The following is a 16590-nucleotide window of genomic DNA, read 5'->3' on the forward strand; positions in this document are numbered from 1 at the left end:
AGTTACCTCTGACATCACAGTGCACCGTTCTTAATCAAGAGCATAAAAGGCTAAAACTCTGAGCAGCAGTCATCTTTTAGCAGTGGGCATTCGACATCACGTAACCTACCGAATAGCGGCTAGCAATTGACAGCAAGAACACACACAATCAATTCTAAACCCAGTAAAGCTTGAATTTTCTGAATCATGTACCGCGTTTTTACTTACACGATGGGGCGAGGACAATCTAAGTGTAAGTGAAAGTGTTATTTACGATTGTGTTGATCCAGTTAAATCAGATTGCTGAATAAATAATTGAGCACTTATGTGTAAAGAGTGTTAACAATGGCTAATACATTCTGAACTAAATTTGCCTGATAGACACAGTTTCTCCACAACTTTGACCATGAGAATTAATTTATTGCAGGATCAGTCCAGTGTTAACAACTTAAATATTTAATAGTAGTAGTTGTAGTAATAGTAGTGTGATGAAGATAAAGAAGGACAAAGAGCGGATTTCATAAAAGTGATCATTTGGATTTCAGTGCCACTAAATGTGTTAAAAAAAAAAAAAAGATATATTTGTTTTATCGTTTTATCAAATCTAGTTGCTCGTGACTCCAGAAGTCTTCTGTCTAAAGAGCAGCTACTTTGTCCGATCTGTCTGGATGTGTTCACTGATCCGTTCACCACTCCATGTGGACACAACTTCTGCAAAAGCTGCCTTACACAGTGCTGGGAGAAGAGTCAAGACGGTTACTGTCCATTATGTAAAGAGAAAATCACCAAGAAACCTGAACTGAAGATTAATACAACACTGAGAAAGGTTGCAGATCACTTCAAGAAGAAAAGTGTTCCAGACAAACCTGACGTTCTTTGTGATGTCTGTACTGGAGAGAAGGTGAAGGCCGTGAAATCCTGTCTGGATTGTGGACTGACTTTCTGTAAGTCTCATTTAGATCCTCATACTCGTGTTCTAAAACTTACTATACACAAACTAATAAATCCTGTGGAGAACCTGAAGGACTACATATGCCAGAAACATGAAAGACCTCTGGAGCTGTTCTGTAGAGATGATCAGACATGTGTGTGTCAGTTCTGCACTGAAGGAGACCACAAGAATCACAACACTGTTCCTATAGAGGAGGAGAGCAGAGAGAGGAAGGTGAGAAACATTGTTCGACTTCAACTTTGGGCATTCTTATGAATTATACAGTTTCATTTATCTGTCATTAATCTGTAGGTTATCTAAAATTGATTAGATAGATAGATAGATAGATAGATAGATAGATAGATAGATAGATAGATAGATAGATAGATAGATAGATAGATAGATAGATAGATACATACATACATACATACATACATACATACATAGATACATACATACATAGATACATACATACATACATACATACATAACTGACTCCCTCTGTCTCATCCACGTTAGCTTTACTTCTTCTTGCTTTCTGCCTCCTGATTCTTAGCTTCGTAAACTAGTCTACATGTGGTAAATGAGAGACAGGACTTTATACACCAGTGGATTGAAAAAGACACGCAATGACAGGAAATCGGCTCGCAGTGAAAAAAGAAAAATATTAACATTTCACCAAATCAATGGATTAATACTAAAGTAACGATCCGGTTTTGAAAATGTAAGAAGTAGAAAGTACAGATATTTGTTTAAAAATGTAAGGAGTAAAATTAAAAAGTTGTCTGAAAAATAAATAGTGGAGTAAAGCACTGATACCAAAAAAATTTACTTAAGTACAGTAACGAAGTATTTGTACCTCATTACTTCCACCTCTGCCCTTCTCTCCAGCATGTACCTCAACCTCTTCAGGCTCTTCTCAACCTGCTCTCTACTCTCACCACAAAAATAATTTATTCTTTGTATTTTTTATATGTATAAAACACATTTAAATGACTAATTTGAAACAAAAAGAAATGTATAACTTTATATTATATTTATATTATATTATATATTATATTATATTATTATTATATTATTACAGAAGATGATTCCGAGTCGACTGGAGAAGATCCAACAGATCAAACACTCAGTAGAGCTCAGCAAAGTGTGTAAAACATGACATGAAGTTTTATCTACAACATATCTGCATATTGTGATGTTCTTTGTATGTATATATCTGTATATAAATATTTCTATATCTGTATATAAATCTGTAGTTAAAATGTGTTCCTCTTTTAGAGAAACACAGAGAAAGAGAAAGCAGACAGTGTTGAAGTCTTCACTGCTCTGATTAGCTCCATTGAGAGAAGTCAGGCTGGGCTGATGGAGCTGATGGAGGAGAAGCAGAAAGCAGCAGTTATGCAGGCTGAAGGACTCATTAAAGAGCTGGAGCAGGAAGTCACTGTGCTACAGAGGAGAGACACTGAGCAGGAGAAGCTCTCACAAACTGAGGATCATCTCCACCGCCTACAGGTCAGTGTTCCTCTCTCTGCCTACTGACAATGCAGAACATCACAGAACAACACTCACCATGCTGAGGAATTTCTCCTCTCTCCTGATCTGCTGCAGGTTTACTCGTCCATGCTCAGCCTTCCATACACCAAGAACTGGACTGAGATCAGTATTAACACTGATCTGAATGAAGACACTGTGAGGACATCTCTGTCTCAGCTTCAGCAGAGTCTGAATGAGAAACTCACTAAAACAATCAATGACAAGTTAAAGGAAGCAGGTGAGAATATTTCATATTATATTGATAGTAATATGTTTTTACCTTTAATTGAGTCAAATATTGCATTAAATGTAAACAATAAAATTACAGTGATGTTTTTTGTGATTAGTTTCCACAGAACTGAAGAGAATGCAGCAGTATGCAGGTACAGATTTCAAAATCTACTTTACCCAGTAGACAAAATATATAACAGATTTAAATAAATATTTTAGCTAATAAAAATATTAATGTAATTACTGTAGTAAATTTAAATGATAATTTGGAAGTAAAACATCTTTTTTAGTGCATTTGTTTTTGCTTATAGACTTAACTGATGTTTAGCTGTCACTAGCTTCTTCAGTGAAATTGAGCTAGCTAGTTAGCAGCTTAGCTTGCCAACAACTTTTTGGCAACATATTTGGCTGCTGATGATTTTATTTTTTATAAAGAAAGACTGAGTTTAACAGATCAAACAGACAAATCATATATACAGTATAAAACATATAAAATGGAATAAACATTCAGGACTACTCTAATATGTCATAATGTATTTGATCAACTGAATGGTGATTTCACATCACACTCTGTGTGTTTCTCGCAGTGGATGTGATTCTGGATCCTGATACAGCTCATCCCAACCTCATTCTTTCTGCTGATGGAAAACAAGTGTCACATGGAAACAAACGACAAAATCTCCCTGATACACCAGAGAGGTTTAATCAGTGTGTCTGTGTTCTGGGGAAGCAGAGTTTCTCTTCAGGGAGATTTTATTATGAGGTGCAGGTCAGAGGGAAAACTGCCTGGGATTTAGGAGTTGTGAGAGAAAACATTAACAGGAAGGGGAAGATTACAGCAAACCCTCAAATTGGATTCTGGTCTGTGGTACTGAGGAATGAGAATCAGTATATAGCTGGTGCTAATCCCTCTGTCCCCCTCACACTGAGAGAGAAGGTGGAGAAGGTGGGTGTGTTTGTGGATTATGAGGAGGGTCTGGTCTCCTTTTATGATGTGAACTCCAGATCTCTTATCTACTCTTTTACTGGTCAGACTTTCACTGAGAAACTCTATCCATTCTTTAGTCCTTCTCCAAATCATGGAGGTAAAAAGTCTGCACCACTGATCATCTCTCCTCTACTTTAGACTAAAGGATTTATATATAAAAAAAAAAAAATTGGATGTTTAAAAAAGGATTAAAACCTTTTTTCTTTGTAATAAAATTATGAAACTCACAGAACAATGTGATACAATCAGAAATGTTTAAAAAATCTTATACTATTTTAAACTATTAGAAATGTTAAAATAAATAAAAAATCTGAACTTTACTTTTACTCTTTTTGCTTTAAAGATATATATACATAATCTTTAAATACGTAAATACATACATTTATGTGGCAAAGAACATTTGTATTTTCACTTTTTTTTACATTTTCAGATGTAAAAATGTGTACTTTAAACTCTGTATCCTTACAATACATACAAATATCTGATTATTGTCTTTGGATAATTTTTTTTGACTAAACATTAAGATTTTGGTTATATAAAAATGAAATTAACAACTTACTTTTTATCCAGCATTTATTATTGAACTCATTTGTGAAAATTATTCACACTTAGATTTAGAATATTCTTCACAGTATGATGTATTATTTTTTTTTTTTTTGAGTGCTGTAAACCTCCCGATACTACATTAAGTGAAGAGATTTTGTTGCGATCTTTGTTATTCTTGTCTAGTTAAAGGGCATTAAATCTGAAATTGTATGAGAGAAATTGATTCCTAAATGGGTAAAATACTTTCTGAAGCCCTTTCATACATTGTTCTTATTGTTTGTTTTCCATCTGCATGGTATTAAAATAAAGCCTTTTCATCATTATCACCTTTACATGCATCTTATTTTAATGCGGCTAAAAAAACTAAAGCCAGGTTTATTGGGATGCTTATCTTTGCTGCCACTGTTATATCTTTATTTCAAAGTTTATATATATTCATAACAGCTCTCTGCTAAAAACAGTACTCTGCTTAATTACAATTATTTTTGCCTCATTCTCTGTTTTTATGAGGTGGTTTAATCAGTAGCCTATTGTTCAGAATATGCTTATAAGCATGAGCCCCATCAGACTGGTCATGGGGGTGGTGTAGCTACCATTTATGGTGCCCTTCTTAATGTTAGTCAGAGATTAGGATTCAGGTTTAAATCAATCGAAGTGCTCGTTCTTAAAGTTGTACTTTCAGACATACATAGAAAACCCCTACTATCTCTCGCTCTGGCCACTGTGTACAGACCCCCAGGGTGATTTTCTTCAAGAGTTTGCTCATTATCTTTCAGACCTCTTGATCAATTTTGATAAAGTGCTGATGGTAGGAGATTTTAATATTCATGTAGATGATGTAAATGATGCTGAAGGACTATCATTTGTGTACTTATTGAACTCTTTTGAGGTAAAACAAAACATCACCACACATCACCATCGTTTTAATCACACACTAGATTTAATAATATCCCATGAAACAGATGTCACTGATATAGATATTTTACCTCAGTGTTATGAAATCACAGACCATTACCTCATATTGTACACACTACCGGTAGAGCAGATTAGCTGTGTTTCATCACGTTATTGACCTGGTAGGACTATTGTTCTGACCACTAAGGATAGATTCACAAATAACCTGCCTGATTTATCTCAATTTCTCACTAAACCCATAAATCCTAACAACCTTGATGAAATGGCTAACAACATAGACAATGTTGCCCCCATCTTGTTAAAAAAAAGGACAAAAAACACCTGCAGACAGGCGCTAAATGCTGCTAGAGCTGAGCACCTGAGCAATAGAAAACAACGAAAACAATCTCAGGATCCTTTTCAGTACAGTAACTAAATTACCAACAAATCAGGTATCCGAAAAACGTCTTCCATCACAGTTTAGTAGTGAGGACTTAATTTCCCCACATTACGATACCTAATTTGGATCCAAACACACTATCAAATTATGGAGGTAAAAAGTCTGCACCACTGATCATCTTTCCTTTACTTTAGACTAAAGGATTTATATATAAAAAAAAATTGGATGTTTAAAAAAGGATTAAAACCTTTTTTCTGTTTAATAAAATTATGAAACTCACAGAACAATGTGATACAATCAGAAATGTTTAAAAAATGTGATACTATTTTAAACTATTAGAAATGTTAAAATAAATAAAAAATTTGAACTTTACTTTTACTCTTTTTGCTTTAAAGATATATATACATAATCTTTAAACACGTAAATACATACATTTATGTGGCAAAAAACATTTGTATTTTCACTTTTTTTTACATTTTCAGATGTAAAAATGTGTACTTAACTCTGTATCCTTACAATACATACAAATATCTGATTATTGTCTTTGGATAACATTTTAGACTAAGTTTTAAGATTTTGACTTAATTTTATTCAGCATTTATTATTGCACTCACTTGTGAAAATTATTCACACTTAGATGTAGAATATTCTCCACAGTTTAACTTTTTTCTGTTTGTTTGTTTGTTTGTTTTTTAAGTGCTGTAAACCTCCTGATACTACATTACGTGCAGAGATTTTGTTGCGTCCTTTTTATTCTTGTCTAGTTAAACAGCACTCAAACTGAAATTGTATAAGAGAAATTGATGATCCCTTTCATACTGTCAGGGATCCACCTGCCACGCCCCCTTTGGTGGCTCTCTATGCCTCCGCTCTCCCTAGAGCACCAGGTTTAAACACGCACACCTGGAGCTCATCATCACTCATGCCTCCACTCTCTCTGGAGCTCCAGGCACCCCGCTTCCATAAAAGCGCCTCATTCACTCCCCGTTCGTTATTGTTTATGTTGGACTTTCCGTGCTGCATGTTTTGGTGTTCCGGGTTTTAGACAGGACTCCACAATCCCGTACCCGCTACGCTTCTCCTTAAAGCGCACCTCGGACTTACTCAATCAAAGGACTGTCGTGTGTGTGCGCGTGTGCGCGCGCGTATCTCTCTCCCTCACTCTCCCGAACGAGCTGTACTTCCGCCTCCTGTTTCGCTCGCACCCTGACCGAACAACGAACCTCCTGAAAAGGATGTAACAAAAAAAAAAAAATAAACCATTACACGAGACATGATCGGATTATCGCCGTGGTCCCGGTGCGAGCCGTCCTCAGAGGTGGGATTTGCTCTGCCGCGATGAAGCAGCAGCCAAGTTCCGCCTCCGGGAAAACCAGGTGTTGTGCCTAATTCAAACCCCCGGTCCGAAATCAACCCCCAACGCGTGCACGCGCACAGTACCGTCGTATTTCCTGTAGATGGCACTAAAAACACGGAAGATTGGGTCAAATGTTTTCCTGGTCCTAACGCCAAAAGATCAATTTGAAGAAAACGTATAAAGCTTCCTGTAGATGGCAGAATAAACTCAGGAATGTAATCATTTGCTTTTAAAACCACCTGCGTGAATTCTAACCGCGTATTTATTTTGCGTTAATACCTAGACTTACTTAAATTACGCCGATACACAATTAAAAAATATATAAATAGTTAATTTCCTTTTATTAACATGGACATACCCTAACACCCTAATACCATTAGTTGCATAAAAAGTGTTACTCATTTAATTCTACTTTTGACAGGCATGACACAAAAAGTGCACTTGTGATGTCGCCTGGATACATGATTGGTGGGACCACCGATTGCAGCAGTCACAGGCAATCTGAAATATAGAGAAGACATCATTTTCTTCAAGGCACTAGACAGACACTAAACAATTATTACATTGTGATAGATAGTGAATAATCTTGCCCATAGAAAACAGTAATACCCAGTTATTATCACCACTTTTCTTCCCACAGACATGGCACAGCTGGCTCAGGTCATCTAAAATAACCAATTCAAGTGAGAAGATTATATGATTTGCATTGAATGTACAGTCAGTGAATGTACATTTAAAATGTACATTGCAAAAGAAAATATATCCTATTTCAACGTTTGGTACAGGTCAATTTCTGCTAAACAAGCAGGTAGTCAAATGAGTTGGTGAGGATGGTGGCAGATAGGTGTGGTGATTAAGAAGGATGTGCAGTTAATGACTAGGGAGGAAAAATAGAGAAGAGGCAGGCATTCTTACTGCTGAATCGTGATCATGAACAGTTGTGCTCCTTTTATTTTTAGAGGCTGCTATGATTTGTTCAGGATTAATTTAAGAATGTAAAAAAAAAAACCAGCATTTATCTAAAATGGAAATCTTTTCTAAAATTATAAGCCTTCACAATCACTTTTTATTTATTTTACATGTCCTTGCTGAAAAAAAGTATTGTATATTTTCAAAACAAAAAAAGAAAAATTCAACACTGACCCAAACTTGTAGTGTATTTTCTTAAAAAATAAATAAATAAATAAATAAAATTATATGTATACATATATAATCAGCACTACTGTTTCCAGCATTAATAATAAATCAGAATATTAGAATGAATTCTAAATGCTTGTCTGACACTTCAATCTGCAGTAACAGCTGAAGAAAATTCAGCTTTGCATCATAGAAATAAATTATATTTTATAATATATTAAAATAGAAAACCATTATTTTACATTTGTATAGCATCTCACAACACATTATTTTTTTATATTTCAGTTTATTTTTTATCAAATAAATGCAGGCTTAATGAAAATAAGATTCTTCTTTTAACAATATTTAAAATAGTAATGTTACGACTGATACTGTACATTACACATACCACTGTTTTGGAGAAGAGTGACAGCTATTTCTTTTCTCAAGTCTTCCACTCCTTCTTTTGTGTTAATTAAAACAATTGGCTCCTCTCTAAGTACAAATTCAGCAAACTAAAAGAGGAAAATAATAAAAGAAGCAATTTCATTCTAAAGGGAAATAAAACACTATAATTACCAACTTAATTGTCTTTCTCCAAGATCATAAATTCAGGTTAATTAAATAATTTATCTATTTCAAATCACTTACTTTCAAAGCAAAGATGCCACATGATGTGCCATTTTGCTGTTTTGGGTGAGGCAGTGTATCGCAGGACCACCTTGAAAAATTGCATCTCTTTTGTCGCATAAAAGCCCTTAACATATCAAATCATCATGATTGTGATACTGGAATAAGTCATTTTCCTGTAGAGATTAATTTTGTACAGAAGCACATTTTTGGGATGAACAACTTCAATACCTCGTTACATCCTGGCATTGTCTCAGTTTTGCTGAACTTTTCCCCCAGAGGATCTAGGAACAAAGCCCTCCTTTGAGATGGCAGCATAACCTTTTAAGATTTTGAATAGTAATGAATTTAGATTTTAAATAATGAAGAGACTGACTTGCATTTAATATTAACAATTTATGTTTAAATGAAGTTTCTTGTAAGTAAAATGGCTTCATAAACATTATAATAAAAAGTTAAACAACCTCTTTTTAAAGGAATCTACTTTGTTTTGTATATTCTCCAGACACCTTGTTTTGCACTTGCTGGGACAGCTACATCCTTTACTTATCTGCCCCATTTACTCTGGTAATTTGTTGTTTCTTTTAATATTAATTGTTAATGTTATTTTGGTAAATCTACCTTAATAAAGAAGCTTAAAAGTTTACCACCTAACATTTAATCAAATGGCATACAGTATGCAGAACACAATATTGGAAGTTATTTACAAGGTTTAAAATATCATGTCTAAGAACACTTCATTTGTTTACCACAACTGTCCAGTGGTGGTGGTCATTCACAATGCCAATGAGATACTTGTACATTGTGGGATCAACCTGAAATTTAAAAAGAGGACTAAAATATGTTCAAATTTGATGTTTCATAATTGGTACATAAATAAACAAGAGCAAACCAACCTTTAATTTAGATTTGTTTCCATTTCAAATTTTCGTCATTTCATATGAGCCAATTTGGAATGCCTGCTCTGCATTGAAACGCCTCACAAGAAGAAATATGTATGCATTAATAACCTTAAACAAGGAAACAAAACAGTGTGGGGTTAGCAGTGGATGTCGACAGTTTCAACCACAAATCATTTTAAAATGCTAAAAAAAAATCTTACCTCACTTTCAAGCTCATTACTTGGAGCGGTTGTGTTAATGTCTGCAAAAAATATTTTAGACGGCCCAATTCTGGAGAGCAACACATAGGCATTTTTTCCTGCCCATGCCTCTTGAACAACTGTATTGATAAATGTCATAAGAAAATAATAGGTATGAGAAAACATGACTGTTCACTTTCATTAGTTTATAGCTCTTCTTCTGCTGACTTACTGCTGATGAGGTGGTGCTGTACTGCTTTTGCTCTAGTGGTAGGTGATGATGACACAGATACAGAGACAGGTGATGCAGCTCTTTTGGGGATTGCAGGTGATGGTGAAACCCTTGGGGAGACAGGTGATGCAGTTCTTTTGGGGATTGCAGGTGATGGTGAAACCCTTGGGGAGACAGGTGATGCAGTTCTTTTGGGGATTGCAGGTGATGGTGAAACCCTTGGGGAGACAGGTGATGCAGCTCTTTTGGAGATGACAGGTGATGGTGAAACCCTTGGTGAGACAGGTGATGCAGCTCTTTTGGAGATGACAGGTGATGGTGAAACCCTTGGTGAGACAGGTGATGGTGAAACCCTTGGTGAGACTCTGTCACTTTTGAGATTGCAGGTGATTCAGCAGTTGGACAGGTTTTTTGTGATAGATTTGCATCTGTTGATCTGGATACAATCTTGTGTGGAATGCGTGGCATCTTCAATATATAATCTTAAGTGGTCAATATTGATTTGTGGCAAAATAACCCCTCTCTCATCTATCAGATCAGCATTCTTGCCTTTAATGTCTTTAATTGTGTATGGACCTAAAAAAATTTGGATCTAATTTTCCACCTTTTCTCTGCTGGCTCCGAACATTACATCTCCACACCTTGTCAGCCACAGAGAATTTCACTTTCTTTGCTTTATATTCTTTATTTGTCTTTTTTTGTTGGACCTAAGCAGTGTGGGTAAGTGCAGTTTGAAAAACTTCATTGAGTTTCAGGACGTCCTCAGTCATTTGTTCAATTCCCACCACAGCTTTAACAGAGCTGTCACTCTGAAAATGGAACATTTGCTTCTAGTTAAAAATACCTGATCATCTCAAATTCATGCAGGCAAGTTCAAGTTCAAATTTTATTTGTCACATACACATATGACATAGTGAAATCCTTTATACCTCTGTCCAACATAGAAGTAAAAACATAATAAAATAAAAAGAAAGTATAAAAGGGTTTATTAAAGTATAACTATAAAATGTAATACACATATATATTAGAAAAAAATGTATACACATAAATTAGACAGAAGGGATGGAATTATTATCAGACAGACATTGATAGAATTACAGATAAAAATGACCCAGTGTGAACTGTCCATGTGCTGCTATTAAAGTATTTAAAGTGACTCTGTGCTGTGCTAGTCAAAGTTCATACTGAATGCGATACATACAATTAAAAATGAAACAAAACATAAAAGACAACCCACCTGATAATCTTCTGGGACCTGGGAAGGGTATCGAGCCTCACGACCAAACATCATATAAAAAGGAGATAACTTTGTTGTCATCTGTTTTTTGGTCCTTAGTCCAAACATAACAGCATCAAGGTGTTCATCCCACTGCTTCGGTTTTTAGAGACCAATTTGCTGAGAGCCCTTAAACAAATAATTAACATTAAAATAGTTTTAGCAGAAGATATATATAAATACCTGTGTATTCTTTACTTGGTTTCTAACAATCCTTACAAACGCCATTATAGTTCTGCAATAAACACATTACATTTTTATATAGGTGGATGTAAAAACAAATTAAAGATCTTTGTGTTAAAATTGATGTATAAATTTAGTACCTCTGTATGGTTCCATTCATCCTTTCGACTAGACCGTTGGTCTGGGTATGATAGGGTGAGCACAAACTCCTTTTGATGGCAAGAATTTTGGACATATTTTGGTTGATCTGATTATAAAACAAAATTATTATTTAATTATTGTTAATATAGGTAAATATTTTTCAAAGTACATTTGAGCACTGTAAGGTACAGTGAGGAAAATAAGTATTTGAGGGTCAGAATTCTAGCTGATAGACAGGTGTTCAAATACTTATTTTCCTCACTGTATGTTACAGCTTGGATTTACCTGATTAACAAACTCCCTCCCTTGGTCTGTGAGTATGCGTTTTGGTGCCACAAACTGATTAAAAAACTTGATAATACAGTTTGTGACCTCATCTGCAGACTTACTCCTGAGTGGATAAGCCTGTGGCCATTTGGTCAAGTAATCCATTATTACGCATATATATTGATTGCCACTGTCTGTGCAAGCGAGTTTCCCGTTCAGCTCCATCCCTAAAAGTTCGAAGAGTTGTGTGACCTTGCAAAAAATATGATAAAAATTACAATTTGATAAAAATATTTAGTAAATTATGTAAGTATTCTATTAAATACATGTGCAATTAAATATAACGTGTTCTGGGTGTCAGGGAGGGATGGATGAATGGATGAATAGATGGATAGACAGACAGATAGATAGATTACCTGCTTTAGTGGCCTGACATGCCACACATTCAGCCACTTGTTTATAAATAAATTATCAGTAAGCATCAAAAGAAAAGAAAGATTTTATTCAATTTGTTAACTTTGATCAGTGTCATTACCCATTTGTCAAGATCCTCGGACATCCCTGGCCAGTAAAACCTTTTGGATTTTGGGGTTTTTTGTCCACAATGTGCACCAATGCTGCTAGCTTGAAACTCTATAAAGCATTTATTTGCATCCTCTGCACCACAGACAACCTTTAATCCCAGTTCACGGGCAGTTCCTTTGTATCTTCTGTAGTAGAGCTGACTATCTAAATGATATAATAACAATACAATACCTATTAATTAAAGCATCAACAATTACAATTATACAGTACAAATAGAGAAAACTAGACATCTGTACATCGGGTCCGTTGTCAAACAATGCAAAACAAATTGTGTAAAAAATAAAGCTTAGCATAACATTAAATTATAAAAATAACAGGCCTCTCTTAAATGATCCTAATGGAATATAATAATAAATAGCTACATTTTACGTTGAAAAATTTTTTTACATCCAAATGTAACAAAAGTGTAACAATTAAATGTTTTCCCTCTTGATGTAGACTAACACAGAAAGGACCTTTAAACATTACAAACTAATAATGTGATTTATTCATTATTCATTATTCAACCCAGCCATTGCACTCTTAGTGCCGGTCCCAAGCCAGGGTAAACGGGAGGGTTGCGTTAGGAAGGGCATCCAGCATAAAAACATGTGCCAAATCAAATATGCGGATCACAAATGAGAATTTCATACCGGATCGGTCGAGGCCCGGGTTAACAACGACCGCCACAGGTATCGTTAGCCGACAGGGTACCGGTGGAAATTGGGCTAATGTTGGCCGAAGGAGGAGAAGGAGAGGAGGAAGACGTCTACAGAGACGGCAGGGAAAGGAGCAGTGTAGGAGAGTGGAGGTTGGTACTTTAAATGTTGGTACTATGACGGGTAAAGGGAGAGAGATAGTTGATATGATGGAGAGGAGAAAGGTAGATATGCTGTGTGTTCAGGAGACCAAGTGGAAAGGAATTAAGGCCAGGAACATTGGAGGTGGATTTAAACTGTTTTATCCTGGTGTGGATGGAAAGAGAAATGGTGTAGGGGTGATTTTGAAGGGAATTAAGGCCAGGAACATTGGAGGTGGATTTAAACTGTTTTTATCCTGGTGTGGATGGAAAGAGAAATGGTGTAGGGGTGATTCTGAAGGAAGAGTACAGTAAGAGTGTAGTGGAGGTGAAGAGAGTTTCTGATAGGGTGATGATTGTGAAGGTGGAAGTTGAAGAGATGATGATAAATGTCATTAGTGCCTATGCTCCACAAGTTGGCTGTGAGATGGAGGAGAAGGAAAAATTCTGGAGTGAGTTAGATGAAGTGGTAGATGGTGTACCTAGGAAAGAACGATTGGTGATTGGGGCAGACATATATATATATGTGTATATATATATATATGTGATATAGGTGAAGGGAACTTAGGTGATGAGGAGGTGATGGGTAGGTATGGTTTTAAGGAGAGGAATGTGGAAGGGCAGATGGTGGTAGATTTTGCTAAAAGGATGGAAATGGCAGTGGTGAACACTTGTTTTAAGAAGAAGGAGGACCATAGGGTGATGTATAAGAGTGGAGGAAGGTGCACAAAGGTGGACTATGTGCTATGCAGGAGATGCAACCTGAAGGAGATTGGAGACTGTAAGGTGTTGGCAGGGGACAGTGTAGCTAGACAGCATCGGATGGTGGTCTGTAGGATGGTTTTGGAGGCGAAGAAGAAGAGAAGGAGAGTGAGGACTGAAAGAAGAATAAGATGGTGGAAACTGAAGGAGGAAGAGTGTAGTGTGAGGTTCAGGGAAGAGGTCAGACAGAGCTTGTTGTGTTGTTGTTTGCTTTTATTTTGAGGTGGAAAGAGTAATGAAATATTCTACTCAGAGGTGTTTACTTTAACAGTGAGGGTATGGAGGGGGATTCTAGTGTAGTTTGAAAGTGAAACTTTGTTTATTTTTATTTGACAGAGATTTGTTTATGGAAGAAAAATAAATAGAACTGGGGGGTTGAAGAATTAAGGCAGGTGGATAACATTCGGCTTGCCTAAATAATACCCCCTTAAATAATACAGCTGTCCATGTTGTTAGATTTAATGTAGTATTTTAAACATACATTATTACTTGTGTAGGTGTATCACAGCAAGTTTGGCAACTCTTCATATGGGGAAAAAATAAATAGAAAGGGAGTAGAATTCAGGCAGGGGGTTTACATTCAGCTTGCCTAAATAATACCCCCCTAAATAATACAGCTGTCCATGTTGTTGGATTAAATGTAGTATTTTACACATACATTATTACTTGTGTAGGTGTATCACAGCAAGTTTGGCAACTCTTCATATGGGGGAAAAAGAAATAGAGGGGGGGGGGGTAGAATTCAGGCAAGGGGTTTACATTCAGCTTGCCTAAATAATACCCACCTAAATAATACAGCTGTTCATGTTGTTAGATTAAATGTAGTATTTTACACATACATTATTACTTGTGTAGGTGTATCACAGCAAGTGTCGGAACTCAGAGCCCGTCTCTGAGGCGACACATCGAGGGTGGATTCTTTGTTCAGAGGATTCCCAATAATGCTCAGCCAACTCTAGAAAAACTTAAATATAATAGACACAAACTGCCAATGAAGGATCCTCAGTCTCGGATGAGTAAAAGCAAACTTCTTTATTCCATACACGTTCCAATGAGCTCAATAGAAGATGGGTACCTCACATCAAAATGAACAGCACATCAAAAATGATAGCGCACGCCAAAGTGAGGAAGTACATCTACTGTCTGTTTCACGCTCGTATTTATACCCTGTAGCCACCGTATCTTTCTATTTTTTTTTTTCTAATTTCTTCACCTTGAGTAATTCCCCTTATTTTCCGATCTTGCCCTCTTTTTTCAATTCCCCTTATCTTTGGCCTTGGTGTTCATTCCTCCAAACAACACCATATTTGGAGTTTCTGTTTTTCCAATTCCCCTTATATTCTGCCTTTTTCTGATTTTATACTAAAAAAAATGAGTGAGTATAAAGCCCTTATTTTCTCTGGATCCAACCATACGTTGCTTCAGTCTTTCAAGTGTGAACACTATTTTTGCGGCCTATTTTGTCTTCCTGCTCCTGCAATACGTAAGTGTTATGCTTTACTCTTTTTTTTATAATGCTGTTTGCTATTCTTCTTTTATTGAATTGAGTTATATCAGTGTATTAGATTGCCTGTATACATGTGCTTGATTATATTACTTTATTCGATAGCTGCAAGTGCCCAGGTTATATTTTAATTGTGCATTCTGAACTGATTGTTACATAGTGTATAGAATCTTCTCTTGAATGTGTGTTATCTTTAGCCTGCGCCTAGCAGTCACCGTGATTTTACCCTGTTTAACATCTTATCTCTGTTGGTCTCTTTTGCTCAGGTCCACCACGCAAACGTTCTGGAATGTCTCCGATGGGTATTCTTCGCAGACAATACCGCCGGTTCCAGCTCTCCTCACTTGCTGCTGAGCTTGCTCATTTTCTTGAACAACTCTCTGGCCTAACTGTTCCACCGAATCCCTATCTGCCTCCTCGCATAGAGCAGAGCACCTCTACGCGTGACATGGGCACACAGACCTCTACTGATCTCTCTGCTGCTCGCCATCGACAGTCCCGAGCTTATGATGACAACTGCAGTGAAGGCTCCTGTCCCCCACCGTTTTCTCCCTATCCCTCACACAGGTCTCCCACTGATTATTCCCCTACAGCTCCTGCTCCAAGCCACCGTGCTCCTGCGCCTTCGCCTGGCCTTGGGCCTAGTTACTCCTTTATGTCTCCTGCTTCCATGAACCAACCTGCAGTAGCCCACCCGCCTTGCTATCCCAATAAAAATGCTTAAACTCCCTCAAGGTCGTTTTCTGTCCTTCTTTGTCTATTCCACACACTTATAACATTCAGTCAGACTCTATCCTACTCACACATTTAAATACCTTATTATTACTATTTTACTTATACTTGGTGTAAATAAAGGCTTGATTAACATATAGATTAAATAGGTTTTATCAAACTACTTCTATTGTATCTAATAAGTTCTATATTTAATTTAGGTAAATTTTTTTGTTGGATTAATGTTAGTTTGATTATAACACACGCTAGATAAGGTTGATTAAAATTATTTTCTCAACACAAGTTTGGTAACTCTGAGTATAAAGGAAAAAGAAATGGGGGGGGGGGGAATTCAGGCAGGGGGTTTACATTCAGCTTGCCTAAATAATACCCCCCTAAATAATACAGCTGTCCATGTTGTTAGATTAAATGTAGTATTTTACACATTCATTATTACTTGTG

At 36.3% G+C, this 16590-nt stretch overlaps 1 protein-coding gene and 2 long non-coding RNA genes across 3 annotated transcripts; 1 reads left to right on the top strand and 2 right to left on the bottom strand.

Annotated features, from left to right (window-relative positions):
- The first annotated feature begins 1941 nt into the window (after window positions 1-1941).
- On the top strand, window positions 1942-4537 carry LOC310726193 (E3 ubiquitin-protein ligase TRIM39-like). Its single transcript, XM_083541541.1, has 5 exons — window positions 1942-2057; window positions 2192-2425; window positions 2522-2684; window positions 2794-2829; window positions 3265-4537. The coding sequence occupies exons 1-5, from the start codon at window positions 1998-2000 to the stop codon at window positions 3801-3803; spliced, it is 1032 nt and encodes a 343-aa protein (XP_083397667.1). The 5' UTR covers window positions 1942-1997; the 3' UTR covers window positions 3804-4537.
- A 2709-nt stretch (window positions 4538-7246) lies between these two features.
- LOC310726225 lies at window positions 7247-8736 on the bottom strand. The gene is made up of 4 exons (XR_014533653.1): window positions 8630-8736; window positions 8388-8493; window positions 7472-7527; window positions 7247-7363 (listed from the first exon to the last, which is right to left on the bottom strand). It is a non-coding gene; the product is annotated as an uncharacterized lncRNA (long non-coding RNA).
- A 2409-nt stretch (window positions 8737-11145) lies between these two features.
- LOC310726231 lies at window positions 11146-12159 on the bottom strand. Its single transcript, XR_014533660.1, has 3 exons — window positions 11807-12159; window positions 11521-11627; window positions 11146-11326 (listed from the first exon to the last, which is right to left on the bottom strand). It is a non-coding gene; the product is annotated as an uncharacterized lncRNA (long non-coding RNA).
- Between the last annotated feature and the right edge of the window lie 4431 nt (window positions 12160-16590).

The sequence above is a fragment of the Silurus aristotelis genome, assembly GCF_946808225.1.
Source record: "Silurus aristotelis genome assembly, chromosome: 5".
NCBI classification, from domain to species: Eukaryota; Metazoa; Chordata; class Actinopteri; order Siluriformes; family Siluridae; genus Silurus; species Silurus aristotelis.

What these genes read in the sequence shown, in the direction of transcription:
- LOC310726193 (XM_083541541.1), top strand. Translation starts at nt 1,998, where the DNA reads ATGATTCCGAGTCGACTGGAGAAGATCCAACAGATCAAACACTCAGTA. An exon ending in ACTCAGTAGAGCTCAGCAAA is followed by an intron (nt 2,058 to 2,191) that starts GTGTGTAAAACA and finishes TTCCTCTTTTAG; the next exon opens with AGAAACACAGAGAAAGAGAA. An exon ending in GAGAATGCAGCAGTATGCAG is followed by an intron (nt 2,830 to 3,264) that starts GTACAGATTTCA and finishes TGTTTCTCGCAG; the next exon opens with TGGATGTGATTCTGGATCCT.